At 40.4% G+C, this 17,223-nt stretch overlaps 1 protein-coding gene and 1 long non-coding RNA gene across 3 annotated transcripts in view; both read right to left on the reverse strand.

The window, feature by feature from the left end:
- LOC135462850 (uncharacterized) overlaps positions 1 to 17,223 on the reverse strand; it is a 158,818-nt gene that overhangs the window by 126,301 nt on the left and 15,294 nt on the right. The window lies entirely within an intron of this gene.
- LOC135462849 (uncharacterized) lies at positions 174 to 8,014 on the reverse strand. 2 transcript variants are annotated; one of them, XM_064740135.1, is made up of 3 exons: positions 7,753 to 8,014; positions 7,317 to 7,544; positions 174 to 1,700 (listed from the first exon to the last, which is right to left on the reverse strand). In XM_064740135.1, exons 1-3 carry the CDS (start codon positions 7,992 to 7,994, stop codon positions 1,646 to 1,648), a joined length of 525 nt encoding a protein of 174 aa, XP_064596205.1. In that variant the 5' UTR covers positions 7,995 to 8,014; the 3' UTR covers positions 174 to 1,645. The 2 variants fall into 2 exon arrangements, 1 of the variants encoding a protein (XP_064596205.1); XR_010443501.1 differs by lacking the exons at positions 7,317 to 7,544; positions 7,753 to 8,014 and adding an exon at positions 4,335 to 4,443.

The raw sequence follows: 17,223 nt of genomic DNA on the forward strand, positions 1-17,223 counted from the left end.
TTATAGTGGAAGAGAACCTGGCAGAGACCGAGGGAAACCCACGACCATCCGCAGGTTGTTGAGAGACATTCCGGGAGAGAAAGCCAGCATGAGTTGGACTTGAACTCACAGCGACCGCATTGGTGAGAGGCTCCTGGGCCATTACGTCGCGCTTAGCGCGCTAACCAACTAAGCCACGGAGGCCCACAAACTGAACATAAAGAAATCAATATAAAAACAACATGTAGGAAACAGTATGTAGCAATTACGGCATAATCATGAACAGCATAGAAAATAACAATCTCTTAAAACACACGCATATATAGCGCCCTACATTCATCACCCAACAGTTTGATTTGATTGGTGCTTTACGCCGTACTCAAGAATATTTCACTTATACGACGGCGACCAGCATTATGGTGGGGGGAAACCGTACAACACCGGCAGGAAATCCACGACCATCCGCAGATTGCTGGCCGGGGAGGAAGTCAGCTTGACCTGAACTTAACTCACATCGACCGCTGTGAGAGACACGAGAGTCATTACGCTGCGCTAGATAAAGCCTTATCCTATCAATTATTAAACTGTGAATCATTAGGTGGGCTAAGTCTTTGACTCAATTTTAGCAGCAAATTCCTAGCCAATCGATTATTACACTGTGCATCGATAGGTTGGCCAAATATCTGACGCACGTACCGACGTATAACCGTGTCCGATCAATATACCACCCTAGATCGATAGTTTGCTCAATAAATGTGCCAGTAAGAATATGCATCATAATATGGTATTTTAATAATATCACTCGCAAGAATTCTTTTTTCTACAAAATGTCTGTAAAATCCCTTACGATGAAAAACTTCCTCTTCACTGAAAGAAAATCAGACATTTAAAGAATGATTTTGGATTACCATGATGTACAAATCCGACAATGAGACGTACAAAAGACACTTCCGCTGTATAAACATTTCTGACAGTTTAATTAAGACAATCATCTACGTGTCTCTGAACTTGTTTCTGTTATTATATTTATTTTAAACACAGAAAATCAATGAAATAAAAATGTGGTCCATTCAATGTTTCTTCTCCAAAGCATAAGATCACCACACTTCCTATATTCTCAGTGTAAACTCTTTTCATCTACCGTAAAATTATGTTTCTTTGTCGTCATTATCTTCGTTATCATCCTCGTCCCCACTCTAGCTCTCTTCCTTGATTTCTTTTGATCTGCGTTTTCTCTTCTTACTTGTCGACTTTCTTCTTTTTGCTGGACGCCGTGCTTTTCCCTTTTTCTGCACAGGACTGTCTTTGTCTTCACCCTCTGTGTCTTCTCCATCCCCCAACTGAACGTCCTCAGTTTTCGCGATCGTGTCAGGGTCTTTCCATGTTTTCTGACATTTGTCTCTAACGCTCGTCCTTTTTAAGCTGCTGGTGGAACTCGTTGATGCATCACCATCCTCATGTTTCATTCCTCTTTTTATTGCTTCACCTTTTTGTACATGGGAATCATTGCCCTTAACAACTTTCTGAGGGCTGTTGGCTTCCTTTTCTTCTTCTCCATGTTCGTCGCCTGCTCCACTTTTTCTTTTAAGTCCCTTAAATGGCATAATCTTCTCTTTCAGAATATAACGGTTTCAAATGAAGCGATGACTTCTTTAATAAGAGACTGTTAAACACTTACGTTGATGGACGAACGAAAAATGCCCCTTGTCGGAATGTTGCTTCTGAAATGTACATAAATGGGAGTTTTCAGTACGAGAACTTCTTCCAGAAATTGTGTTCAGTTATTAGTTAACAAATGACATGAAATGGTCACCTTCTCACTGATAGCATCAGCCAAATCGCTCTCGTCACATCTGACATGTAACCCAAGATGATGATGGACTGGAATTTCTACCATGAAAAAGACAAAACAAAAACTGTTTGTCAAATCGGGAAAAAAATACAGTATATTGTGCTCCTCAGCATGCATTCAGGATAAAATAGCGCAACCGGAGTATGACGTAAATCGCTGCTCTGGATTTTACTTTTACTTTATGACCTACATATGTAAATTCTAAAAATGTGATGTAAGCCCATCTGCCTGCCCTATAGTATAGTGTTGACTTAGGTTTAGTGTAGGTAGCTCCTCGCAGCAATTCCCTGTGCAACTAGGCACAGCCGCGAAGCTGGTTACACAAAATGAGCGTTCAGACATCTGCTTTCACTGCAGTAAATTTGGGTGTAATAATAATTGACAGGACATTTGAGTGGATAGCTTACACTACATTTGGGTGTAGACCTTGCATTACATTTTGGTGTACGCCTTGTATTACATCTGTGTGTAGGCCGTACACTACACGTGGATGTATGCCTCACGGGACGTATGAGTGTAGCCCTTACACCGCATTTGAGTATAGACTTTACACTATGTTGAGTGTGTAGACCTTAAGCTACATTTGGGTGTAGGCCTTACTCTACATTTGTGTTAGGCCTTACAGTACATTTGGGTGTACATTTTGCATTACATTTTGGTGTACGCCTTGTATTACATTTGTGTGTAGGCCTTACACTACACTTGGATGTATGCCTCACGGGACGTATGGATGTAGGCCTTAGGCTACATTTGAGTATAGCCCTTACACCGCATTTGAGTATAAACCTTACACTATGTTGGGTGTGTAGACCTTAAGCTACACTTGGGTGTAGACTATACACTACATTTGGGTGTAGGCCTTACTCTACATTTGTGTTAGGCCTTACACTACATTTGTGTTAGGCATTACACTACATTTGCGTTAGGCCTTACACTACATTTGTGTTAGGTTTTACACTACATTTGGGTGTATGCCTTACTCTACATTTGTGTTAGGCCTTACACTACATATGTGTTAGGCATTACACTACATTTGTGTTAGGCCTTACACTACATTTGTGTTAGGTTTTACACTACATTTGGGTGTATGCCTTACTCTACATTTGTGTTAGGCCTTACACTACATTTGTGTTAGGTTTTACACTACATTTTGGGTGTAGGTCTTACTCTACATTTGTGTTAGGCCTTACACTACATTTGTGTGTAGGCCTTACGCTACATTTGTGTTAGGCCTTACACTACACTTGCATGCAGGCATTGCACTACAATTGTGTCCGGCCTTTCACTACCCTTTGGATGTATGCCTAACTGGACATATGGGTGTAGGCCTTAGGCTACATTTAAGTGTAGCCCTTACACCGCATTTGAGTATAGATTTTACACTATATTGGGTGTGTAGACTTTACGCTACTTTTTGGGAGAAGGCCTAACGCTACATTTGTGTTAGGCTGTACGCTACGTTTTTGTGTAGGTCTTACACTACATTTGTGTTAGGCCTTAGGCTACATTTGTATGTAGGTCTTATACTACATTTGTGTGTAGGTCTTAGGCTACATTTGTGTATAGGTCTTACGGGTTTGGTGTAGGTCTTACACTACATTTGAGTGTAGGTCTTACGCTACATTTGTATATAGGTCTAACGCTAGAGTTTGGTGTAGGTCTTACAATAATTTAAGATAAAGGACCTACTTACTCTCACACATATCTGTAAGTTACAGACAAACATACCAATTATTTATTTATTCAGATCCCACATCAGATTTACCAACTGTTTACACAAATAATTCTACCCCTGGTGATATCTTAATTCACATCCTACGTACATCTTCAACTAAAAGACATTATCTGCAAGAGTTCTACCTGCAGATAAAAAACAATAACTCGCAACATTATAGTGTCGGTATATCTTTACTAAAGCCCACTTATAAAGCATTACAACGTTTAGTGTAATGTCAATGGTACATTTTATCTTGAAAAGTTTAAAATGGACCTATAAGGTCAAAGATTTTTTCACTAAATGAATAAATGCCTGATTATGCGTTTACTCCGGATCGGCGTACATTTATATCACAGTCGTATTATGACACGCTTGAGTGAATTGACATTAAATTATACAGCCTATGTTCTGTAATTTGATGCTTTTAGAATAAAGACAGGCCCAAAAAAGTCCGATAAAATCGCAAGTACAGCAGAGGAATTGATCGATTGTCCAATTGATCTCATATGTTACTACCAGGCTTGTCTACACTTATGTTACTTGCTGATCTCTCGTGAATCCTGTGCCGAGAGCTGTGGGGATAAAGGACATGGTGCCGAAAGTACCCTATTAGCCTGCTAACACCATCACTATCGTCCACGTTGAGGTATATGTATATAAAAGCTGGCTCAAATTAAACTCCTCAGGCTACGGTTGTGTAAATGTTGATACTAGCTGATTATTACTATGTAAATCACCTCCGAAATATAGATTCATGCATGCTTATCCAGAAACAAAAGTACCTACCTCGTAGTTATGTAAATCTATCCCTAATTCAATGTGGGCGTTCCCAGTACGTTTCGAAGGATGTCTATTTCCTCACAAAGTCTTACCAGTATGCAATGTTCAACTACATATACTGACAGAGCCCGCGTACACAGCATGTTTCAGGGCTGTGTATGTAGGTCACCATGGGCTGGGTCGCATATATGGAGTAGCACTGGGCAGCCCACATCCATGAGCAGCCAACAGTAGGCTGCCCAGTGCTACTCGCTTTAAGGCTACACCAGTTTTCCGCAATTAAAAGTGACAGAGCTCCCAATTTTTAACAACGACGGCGTAGCTCTCAGGGATAAGGAGTTCCCTATCTGTTTCTTCAGCGAAAGGCGTTTAAAAAGTCATCGATGACGCCTTATCTAGGGAAATGATTTATTTATTTCTCTGATTGTGTTTTACGCTGTAGTCAAGATATCTCACTTAGACGAGAAGGCTAACAATAGAGGTATTGAAGAAGTTTGCACGGAACGTTAACATATGTGGAAAGAGCTACAAGAAACTACTTCAGTAACGAGTGCTACACATGTATATGTAATTCTACACTGTGGAGTAACATACGGTTGTCCTGACCAGCTATGCTCTTAAAAATCTCCAATGACAATCCCTAAAAAGGGATGCTCCACAGTGATATTTAGAGCTGCATTTGTTAATCAAGGGATTGTTTTATTTAATAGGCATATCTGAATATTTCATTTCTTTTCCACAGCGCGTAATAAACAGTTTAAATATTTTTTTTAGACATAAGACATGTTGATACGATCTTGTGTTAAACCATGAAGACTCAGTTCCATAAACAACCATGTTCTAGCATAAATCACCGCAATATGTTTCTCCGCTTGTCCCATTTCTTCCAGTGTCTTCTTTAAAGTAAAGGACCGGTAATGTTTTTCATGCCTCTATGCTTTGTAATACACTAAATAAACATTCACAGTGTTGAAATTCGGCAAAGATTGCGGCCTCCAGCGTAAATTTGGGGAGATATTTACTTATTAAGTTCACCTAAGCGGTCCCGCCTGTCACCCAAAATAGCAAAGCAAACTTCGGGCACCGAGTCAGGCGTCCCTTTTGTTTACTAAGCAAACAAGTTCACACTGTCACAAAAGATTTTGAAAATGGTCCGCAGATGTTGTGCTGGTTACTGCAGTAACACGAAAGACAAGGAGAAAGGGATTTGTCTCCATATGTTCCCACACGACGATGAGAAAAGGCTCGATTTGTGGAACAAATTTGTGAAAACCAAACGAAAAGATTGGGTGACAGCGTCTCCAACTTCCCTGCTGTGCTCTTCACACTTTCGGGAAGATGATTTCTCCAACTTGGTTGAATTTAAGATGGGCTTTGTGGGTCAGCTGTATTTAAAGAACACTGCTGTACCTAATGTTCACGGCCAAATGTCTGCCAAGCCCTCTACAAGTGGACAAGATCAGCAAGTATCCGGTGGTAAGCGTCGCAGTGCAGCCACAGTGAAATTGTCAGCTCACAGGGTAGGTGACATTGTTATGTGCAACACTGTTTTGACAGCCTAAATAGAAACCATATCTTAAATTAAAAATTTCTGGCTGTAGGCCTAATGAAATCAAACATCGATTCGAGCAGGTGATATTGCGGCCAACATTGTGGTAGAACACACTGTAGAAAAAGCTGTGCCGGTTCTAAGAATGTTGTTGTTGTAACCTTATCCCTTCTGCAGCGTCCTTGCATAGTATGATATGCATAGCCTAAGCCAGCCTACCGCATTTTGCTGGCTGACTTATGCAGATAATTACCGTTTCATTTCTCATTTTTCTCCGTTTGGCTTAATTTTAAACATCAGGCGATTGCAAGTGTGCTACAGTTATCAAATCCATGTTAGGAAATACTGACAAAATTATCGGTATAGTAGGCCTACTTTTTGAAATTGAATTTGAAAATTCAGATAACTCAGCAATTTTGGTAACATATTAAACTTGCAATGTTAAGCCTGTTTTTGAATTTCCCACCCTCAGCCAGACCACTCATGCTTTCAAATTTAATATTAAAAATCACAATTATTTCTGTCCCAACAGTCAGTAACATTTTAATATTCAAATTTATTTGATGTGAATTTATATCGCTATTTCGTAAATGGGACATTGTGGACACAGCATGCTGGAAGAACCACACGAATTCTTTTCCCCAACCATTTCCAACACCATCTACACAGCTGGCGATATGTTACATACCGATATTGCCTGCAAACCAAATTATGAATGATAATGTACATAAATGGTCTGGTATATATCTTGTTATTTCGTTTTAACTTTGGGCATATTAAGCTAATTCAATAATTACAATAATAAGTTTATGACGAAAACTACATTCTGCAAGTCATATTGTTTTTTTGTTTTACTGCAAACAATTTTTTTTATATCCACTGCGCATGATATATGTCGATGTAAGTAAACAAATGTCTTTGAAAATTGAATTATATGTATATGTTTGTGCTACATGTATTTCAATCATACTGGAAAGATGAATGTGTGTATACTCAACTGACAAGCTATGTATCAAGGAAGTTAATAAAAGTTCTGTCAAGGACTTAATCAAACAGTATCCGTAGCATTTTTTCTGACATGAGCATGATGAACTAACAGCTTAGAGGTACATGTATGCAAAGCGAGGAGTCCTGTGGTGAGGACAATGCTCTCGATATGCTTTCAAAATGTGTTCTAGCCGTGGAGCTTGAGACCAAGTGTTTTATAAATAACAGCATAATCCCTCTTTCCACATATAGGCCACAGGGACTTGATACCGATACATAGAATGACAACAAAATATATAGGCCCCTATGCTGTATATGCAGCTATATATGTATGGCCCTTCATCGGTACCAAGTGCCTGTGATATAGGTCAACTTTTGTCAAACATGGAATCACATTAAAAAGTAAAGCCTCGCTACATTCTCAAAATTTCAACCTGGGATGTTGAACTTACGAATTATGGGTCAAATTCATTGGTCCATACTGTTGCCTATACACATAGTAAGCCGTTTCCAGCACATCCCTATCCAGAACAACAGACTGAAAACCTGGGTGCTCTGTTATGCACTTCGGTTTTTCATCCCCGGGTGCCAACTCGATCCTATCCACCACTCTGGAAATTTCTTGGCAGCAAATGCATTCCTCTTGTGAATCCAGCGGATGACACTGACCACAAGTACACCTGGAACGAATGGAGAATATAAGCATATAGACCTAGTTACTAACGCAGGGCAAATAACCAAAACAGCGCCTGGGTTGGCCATAAGCCTATTATAAAAATATCACGCTTGGACATTTTGAGATAAGGTGGAATAAGTTGGGATCTAACGCTATGCTTATTTTATGACACAATATATGAACATTACGGTTAACTAGAAAACTTGTCGTACCATTCAGTGTTCTCACGTCGGTCAGGACCCTCAGGCTCAATGTCCGTGACATTTCCTTCCACCTCGGGTGTCTCGTCTCCGTCCGATGACCACTCTGGTTCGAACATATACGGGTTTATGTCCAAAGTAGTAGCTTTGCAGGTGTCTACCTCTTCATCAAAGTCCGCATTTCCATCACTGCTACTGCTGCTCTCCATACTTTCCGACAAAAGACTCGACTCCTCGTATTCAGCATCAGCCATTTCTTTTGTTTTAGTATATGTGGCCCAGTAGCTGCCTGAAGACCGGCTTCCCGACTCTACGTCACGGGTCAAAGGTCATATCCCTGCTGAGCTGGGCGACTCGAACTCGGGGCTACTCGCCGGGGGGCACTTAATTAAGCTTAATTGACCCTAATTTAGCGAATTGTTTAAAACGGCTTATGGGGTTAGTTTTGGTAACCCTGTTCAGTATTTTTAATCTCGGGAAGCCCACTCACCGGTCCTTTACTTTAAGATCGATGATAGCGCGTGTAAATTTGGCTATGGTCAATGTGTCTGCGAAAATGGGGTTAAAATATCTGGTTTTGAAAGACATCCTCGAAGCCAGGAGAGCATGGTTAAGATAACACCAGTGCAACTGCCGGAGGTTGTGAGCCACTCAAGGGTTGCTCCAAGCCGGATGTACATGTATAGTGTGATAGATGCATCTATGACACGCTATTTCCTTTACGTACTCCGCAGTCGGTTATTTCTACTTTTAGGCAGTCAACAAGGATCTTATCAAGTTACTTTTACACTAGAGGTATCTAGGGCGATATACAGTGCGGCGTTTCATGCATTATATTGTTCCCACTAACGCGGCTAGTTTCTGGGATATAAAATGACATGCAAGAGAGTGGAGCGGTGAGTTCAAACCCGGTCATATTACGGATTCTGTGCACTACGTACATTAAGAATGTGTTTTCCCTCTTTAGATGAGTGACTGACTGGGTGCTTGGGGTTTAACGTCGTACTCAACAATTATTCAGTCATATGACGGCGAAGGAACCTAAGGAATTAGGTTGTATGTAATGTGCCTCCGTGTTGCAGGGCGGATTTCCACCGCGCTTTGATGTAGTGCTGCTTAAAACGACTTACCGGATCCACAAGTCTTTGATTTCAAACGTCAACAATTCGCCGTATAAATACACCGACAGCAGTGAGCACCGACTTGAGCTCCCAAAATACGGAGCAAAAATCAATTAGACCAACAGTGGACAGGTTGATAGTAGATATTTCTTCAGATATATAGACGTGTATATGCACCACAATGCAAATATGTGAATGTTAATGAATAATGCCTAGGGTATTCAATAGAAGGTTAACCTGCCGATATCGTTTATTTTCCATTCGGTGGCTCAGAAAACAACGTTCGTGCAGTTAAGCATTAACGCATTGTTGTGCAGTTACAACAGTTGCTGTTTATAATAATCACAGCCTGGTTGTAGCACGAGGGCCATTGTACAGTTAACAAGCTCATTACATGATACAGTGTTAAAAAAGCCTACCTGCCCTACATGAGCATATACACAAGTGAAAATTTACTTGGATATGAAAAGTTTTTGTTGACTGTACTGCCGAGAGCATCGTTTGTCCTGACAACGAGTATTAAGTGGTTTTACGTAAATAATAAAATAAAAATGAGGTGATGAGATTTAGATGATGAATCCTTACCGATTCACATATATGCAGTAAAATAATCAAATATTTGATCACAAAAAGCAATACTGTTTGTGAGTGGAAGTTTCAAGAGGAATAACTCTTGCCGATTTGTTGACACGGCTGCAGAAAGGAAACGGTTTTCAGTAGTTTAAAATATTACGAAAGGTATATGTGATTTAATTTCTACCTAACCGTAATGCACATGTACAGTTTAATATGAGAGAAATATCTCATTAACTCATATGGTCCCAGTCCCTTCAGTATAGTGCTAAATCCTTCCTGCTTAACACACTGAAGATCGGTGATCTCCCGCCAGGTCAAGAAAATTTCCCGCGGGAGATTCTTTCGATCCTGCGGGAAATTTTCATGATATGCTGGAGAAAATGTTGGCATGACGTAAAATGCATGGTACAATTGTCGGAGGGCTGGAAGCTACAATCTTCCTGTAGCTGGCTGGTTGACGTGTCTGTAAGTGGCTTGTAGATCTGTGTGTAGCTGGCTGATAGATCTGTCTATAAGTGGCTGGTAGATTAGTCTGTAACTGGCTGGTAAATTTGCCTGTACCTGTCTGTTAGATCTGTCTGTGACTGGCTAATTCACTAGTAGATCACCTCGTGGATCACCTGTAAATCGCTGGCAAATCTGCCTGTGCCTGGCTGGTAGATCAGCCATAATTTATGGCTGGAGGGAATTTTACTTTAGTTCTAGTGGTTGAGGCGTGGACCAAAGATCGCTGGTTCAAATCCCTAGCTGGTAAGGCCCATTACATTTCACCCTGCTCCCAGCGCTAATTGTTACGAGGATTGGAACCAGTAATCACTTAGTTTGGAGACCACGCCTCTACCACTAGACTAAAGAGAAATTCCTTCCAGCCCAGAGATACATAGCGCTTGTATAATAACCACTTACAATAATTATTTAGCTACTCATTTCCCATGAAATCAAGTCTTTGGCGCTCTGACTTACATCCTGTTACACAAACGCTAAAAATGATAAAAAATGTACCTGCCGTTGTAATAAAATCTTTTCTGTTGTTATAAAAACATCGCACTTGGTGATCAGCGAGTCTTTCTCATCCATTTCAAATTCATGCGCGTATAGGGGGCACATATCTTAGGCTTAAACATGGGCAGAAGCTGTCAGATTTTCAGAAGGAACCAAAAGCTGTATCTGACCTGTAGGAGGAAAGAAATACTGCTCTGGATGGTCTTCTGGAGGAGCCTAAGTTTGTGTCAGATATTCAGAAGCAACCAAAACTGTGCTACGTCTTCTTTAGGATCTTAAATTTATGTAAGATCCTCAGGAGGAACGAACAGCTGTGGCAGATCTTCAGGAGAAACCAAAATCTGCCAAAAATTTTCTGGAGGAACAAAAAGCTATCTTACATCATCAGGAGGAAAAAAACAGCTGTGTCAGATCTTCAGGAGGAACTAAAAGCTATGCTACATCATCAGAAGAAACAAACAGCTGTGACAGATCTTCAGGAGGAACTAAAAGCTATGTTACATCATCAGGAGAAACAAACAACTGTGACAGATCTTCAGGAGGAGCCAAAAGCTATGTTACATCATCAGGAGAAACACACAGCTGTGACAGATTTTCAGGAGGAACGAATAGCTCTGTCATGTCTTTAACAGCCGTAGTAGTGCTTGTCGAGTAACTCGATCACGCTAATACGAAACATGATCCGGGGGTATCAGGTTACCCACAAAGCACCTAAGGTGTTAAAATCTATCCAAGCATTACAGGTAAAGCAAAAATGAAAAAAAAAACCGGCATAATGCATGATTTCATTCTCTCTGTCGTCACAACCACGGACGTTATGCATTTTAGACCAGTCAACGGCAAACTCAGCAGCTGACCTAGATATTTCAAAGCTGAGTATGAATGAAGTCGTTTCATCTCGTTACAAGACGCACATATTTGCAGAAATGTAAAGCTTTTGTAATAACAAAGGTGATATCTATTCACTCGGAAATAGCTCCTTTCTCACTGACAAGGAATTTCGATGTTTCGCATATCTAGAGTATAAATACTAGTCTATCACGTTAACACGTTGAAATTCCTATAATAAACAGCAAGGCGGCGTATTATTTGAGGAGGAACACGTGTTGCGTGACAAACTCGGTGTTGCTTGAAAGGTCCTCTCTGTCTATCTTTGCATGCGGTAGAGTTATAAAACTGAACATAGCTACCTGGGCCAAGTCTGTTCCACACTCTAAAGTTCGTTCAGTTGCCCACCGCTTAGCTAAGTGTCTGACCTACATTCTGAGATGCGGTCAATCACAACTCTGTCCGTCGCTAACTAAGTTAAGTCTCTGACTCACATCCTGACGTCCGATGAGTTATAACACTGCACATTGCTATGTAAGCTCAGTTTCGGACTCGCTCCCCGACACCATACCATTTATAACGCTTTGTCTCCAGTTGGATTATCTCTCTTATCCACATAATAATGTCCGATCTTCCTAACACCGTACATCGCTAGCTCAGATCCATAGTCTGACATCCGATGAAATATACCAGTGGGCATTGCTAGCTGGTTTAAGCCTTGATTCACATCCTGATGTCCGATAAATTGTAACACAAGCCAGGCTAAATCTCTGGCCCTCATCCTCACGTCGTCGCCAGTATTTTGCTGAGCACAAATACACAGACCGACCATTGAATTTATCAGGTTCTTTCTCCCGTCTTTGCAGTTTATAGAAGGAACTAGGAGGTTGTGAACTTGAGTGCGGCGTACTGTTCCTAGGGGCCAACGTAAACCCTAACGGACTATCCTCCAACTCGGAGCCCTCGTGCCTAGTTTCCAGTAACACGTCGTTTTACCATTAGGCCGTAAATTACCTCGTCTAACCTACATGTTTCGGGTAGTCATGTCTACATCATCAAACACCTGGCTAGCATTTATCCCAGGTAACCCTACCCCACTGTCCACATGACTTTGAGGCGTTTCTTGTGCTCTGCCTTCCAGATTTCCATGTCTGCGGTTAACTGTCTTCTTTAAGCTAACACCTTTCACATACCTTTGTAAACAGCCAATCTCTGGAAAGGCGATCTCAGATTCAGGCACAAATGAAACTCGGCTTATTCCCAACGTCATCTAGGAATCCTAGTGACAACACCAAAATGTAACGGGAAGCAACAAATGTTGTCTTCTTTGGCCTACCCAGGTTCGTATGTTAGGACGCGAATCAACCAAAATGCCAGACAGCCAAAGTCCAAAAAGTGGACTTAAAGACAGGTTAACAAAACAATACAGAAATGTATCAACTTAAGATGAACAAAAGTATCCAAACATAAGGCAACGTTAAAAAAAAACACGACTCAGCGTGAAGGGGTGGTGGTGGTCTGTATGTTGTAGTTTGCTATCAATGGCAACCTGATGCTATCCCCAATCTATTCGCCCAAGCAAGCATGGTATCTTAAGTGGAGACCTGTTGACAGAATGATGCTTTGCAAACTATTTCCATTTTCTATAGCTGGCACGGCCCCTGTCTCACATGTACAACTCGATGATCACAGGTTGTATAAATTGTGAAACACATTGATCCAGGTCACTCCAGCTTCGGAAGTTCAAGACATTCCTCTAGCCTTAGTTATACAACATTTCTAACCAATTACTTAGACACAACATGTATATAAACACCTCTTAAAAACAGGAAACTAATTAAACAAACACATATGTCAGAACAAAGGTTCACTTTATTCAAAAGAGGAAAGTTAAAGGTCAAGCAGATACACGAACAAACAACAATAGTCATGGACAGAGGGGCTATAAACCAAACTATACAGACCAAACCAAACTAATCCTTAGTTGACTTTGACACGGTTGCCATGGTGACTGAGGTTGGCACTAGATAGAGCGTTGTACCACAATCAGTAACAAGTAAATGTGAAGACCATCACGATGACAGGTGACGCTGTGGTTCACGACCGGCAATATTCTCCGGATTATTTTCAAGGAAGCTCCCCTCATTTTCATATTTCGTTGATATTAACAAAGTGTTTACAGAAACCGCACGTCTACTAAAATTGAATACAAATTTTACACATTTTTTAGTTCGCAGCCGTCAATAGTATAAATAGCAAATAATTTCTCAAGGAAAGCAAGGTTTATAGATTTTGCGATCAGATGATTGAGTACGATGAGACAGAGACATTGTGAGAACGAGGATGGGCGCATGCTAAAAATCACAAAAATTCTTCTACCCGAGGATCCTGATAACACATTCTTTTAATTTTTGGATCAGAGTTATGAAGTTTTAATGACCGATAGGGAATGGAAGTGGAACGACGATACAATTTGCCTGATTAAAAACATATAATTATGTGGTCTGCAGCGTGGCCATACAAGTCGACAAGTTGTATATAACTCGGTCTGTCTGTACATCCATCTGAAAGGAAGCTATATTTCACCGGTTGTTTGCTATCACATTCTAGTCGCCGTCCTAGTGTTAGGCATTGGACTGTCGATGCTTTCATTGTCTACGCTGCAGTCCTTTCGGTATGTAAGGGCTCCTATTTACTGATAATAGAGGAAGGTAATATCAGAACAAACTAAAGCCAATTGCCCTTTCGGTGCTCGACAAAGGTGGAAACCGTGTCATTTGGAGCTTGTAAACAATTCATAATATACGTGTAGACACTAAAGCTCAGCCAAAGTCAAGTAGGTTTTAGAATATTCCATTGTCTAACCTGCTTGTTGACCTTCAGAGAAAATTTGTCCTTAATCCAGGAGGCAAAAACCCCCATGAATGTAAATAATTAACTGGGATTATGACAGTGCACAGTAGCTAAATATCTGTACAACGTCAACGTAGTTTGCTACTACATATACACTGAACAAAATAACTAACGAAAACAAAGCCGTTGCGAGATAGAAACACGCAATTATACTTTCCCTTCATACTGACATCCTCAAACGTCCTTTGAGACCACAGGGTGTATACCAATCGTATTGAATTAGGTTGCCACGTTGCATATATGGACAGTTATAATAAAACGCAACTGAGATACATATTTTGTTATCGACAACTTATATTCTACTCTGGTTCTCGATTTGAGTAGTGAATTCACTCACTCACCTAGAACACGCTTGGTTTCTTTCCAACATCATGGAAAACTGTTGACTGCTTCTCTCTGCGTGATTCTGTCCTATGGTCGTGCTTAATGTTCGTAGTTCCTTGGCGGTTTGTTTATTTTTTCTTATCGTTTGGGAATTGACCTTGCAGTTATTGACCTGGAACGTTTTTACTGATTGACATCTAGTTCGATGCATGGATTTAGGATTTAGATGCCTAATACAGAGACCTCATACAAAGCTCGGTACAGAATATTCTTACTGTTGCACCGATTGTAAACAACTTGAAATTTCTTAAGGAGAAACGCGATCTATGTGTTGCGACCGGTAATCGCGGAGGACGGAATTTATGTGGCTTAGGATTAGCTGGTCCTACGAGACCCTCACGCCCGACACTCCACTCCCTTACTTTGTGGTTATATATCCACACGAGGACATAATATGAGAGATTTAGCCTACGCAATCTCGTACGTTTGTCACACAGAATTTAAAGTTAGGAATGTGTAGTGTTGACTGTGAGGTAGAGCGATTGTACGGAGAGCGACGCTGAAAGGGGTGTACATGAGGAAATGGAAAAAATCCCGCTGTGTACTTTGAGATTTACGCTTTCTTTACTACCCATACTTCCCAGTCGGGATCCTCGCTGTAAGACACAGATTCTTTCCACGTGAATCCTCTGCATTCACGGATGGCCATATTGAAATTAAAAAATGCACAGCCTTCGGACTTTAAACAAATGCGGGAGCACATCGTTGTTGCGGCAGCTCGTGTCGTGAACAGCGGGGATCCTAGGATCAGATCAGATTTGGACACTCTGGTTACAACTGTGAAGAAAGACAAAATAAGAACGCTGCTTGACCAATCTCCGCTGTCAGCCTATATAGCCTGACTAATCCCAAGTATCAAAATACTACTTTTGCCAAAAAGAGAACGTGATATGCTTTATGACTACCATCGATTTTGTCAATCATTAGTACATACTTTAACTGGGATATGTTTGGTTCGCACGGGCCCATCATACAGGACATTTAATAACATACTTGTAAGAATATTGATTTTTATGTGTGTAAAATTCTGCTTAACTACAATCACTCATTTATTTTAGCAAAACAACACCACCTTACACGTCACGCCCACCTAACAGCCATGTGTTATTTGCCTTACCCACTGTACTCGATGAAGCGCTGGGTGGTATTTTCGGCTGAAACACGGATTCCTCTAAAACAGGAAATTTAGAAATGTATGCCATTGTATACAAATGAATGTGTTTAGATGCCAATGCTGGCTGGTGTTAATTACAAAGCGAACAATTACGTCCTGTTTAACACCTTGGCTGAAAAGTATTGTGGCTTTTTGCACAAACATTTAGGAGTACTGTTCAACAAAAACAGGGAAGTATTGCGTATAGAAAACAACTTATTGATCGGACCGTCACTGTTGAGATATTTTATCAGTTATTTGCCAAAGGTAACTGGTTTACATCGGGGATAACAAGTCTCTCCAAACCATAAAACTGACTGTCACCGTTTAAGTGAAAATGTTTCTGTATGTCGTTATATACTTGTACAGTGCGTTTGCTGGAGGTTTACTGCGGACATTCCAATGTCTAACAGTCAAGCAAATTATCCACCCTCGTATTGGTTACAAAAATCTCAGGTGCAGTGTAATATATGTAAACACCAATTAATCTAATAAATATGTAAACGAATACTACCACGAGTACATTAACTATATAAACAAATACTACTGGTTGTAGATGAATCTATAGAGCTGTAATAGCACAAGTTTTGATCAACACGAATGCAAGAGCTGGTGGTCTTAGATAAAAAGAAAAACACCACTACACGTACATGTATGATAATCATCGAAAATTACCACCCTATAGCAAATGGCAACTTACCATATTCACAAATATAGAAACGTTTTTCTTTACAGAATACGCCGTCAATGGGGAAATCTTTACCATTTCTGCAAGTGACAGGGCATCGATTGACAACAGCTAAGTACCAGAATAGAGAAGAGCTGGATTCTGTAATTAATAAAAATAATGGAAGTGATGTCATTAGGAAGTCAAGGGCATTGATTAGAGTGTAAGGAAAACTTTTGCATGGATGTGGCAGTCTGGTTAATTACTATAGAAGACGTTTGTTTATGATGTAAGGCATAGTATAATTGATAAAGCATGTATACGCATGTATAATTAGAATGGCCACACAACCTTGCAGACTTATACTGTATCTAAAGCCCCTTCTGTCACATAATAGCAGGATTGTAAATAACATAATCTAAAGGGGTGCAGTTTACGTGGCCAGTCGTACTTGGGAAGGTCTGCCGAGCAAAAAGAATAATCAGGACTTCCTACCACCGTAATGCTGAGCACCGTCGTATAGGTGAAATATTTTCTACGGCTTAAAACACCAATCAAATAAGTAAGTAAATAGTTAAAATAAACTTCTAAACGTTTGAACCGTACTAAAACTCTTACATGTAGGCCTGTAGTCAATGATAGTCATGGCATTGTAACCCTTGATGTCAAACATGACTAACCCCTTTACCACGGCATATCTAAACCCAAAACCACACTCACGCATAGGTCACATGCTTAGTAAAACCTAAACGAGCAGCTGTAAATAATTCATTGTTTTATTTGTCTTTTAAGCTGTAACTCAAGAATATTTCACTTATACGACATCAGCCAGCATTGTG

The sequence above is a fragment of the Liolophura sinensis genome, chromosome 2, assembly GCF_032854445.1.
Source record: "Liolophura sinensis isolate JHLJ2023 chromosome 2, CUHK_Ljap_v2, whole genome shotgun sequence".
Lineage (NCBI taxonomy): Eukaryota > Metazoa > Mollusca > Polyplacophora > Chitonida > Chitonidae > Liolophura > Liolophura sinensis.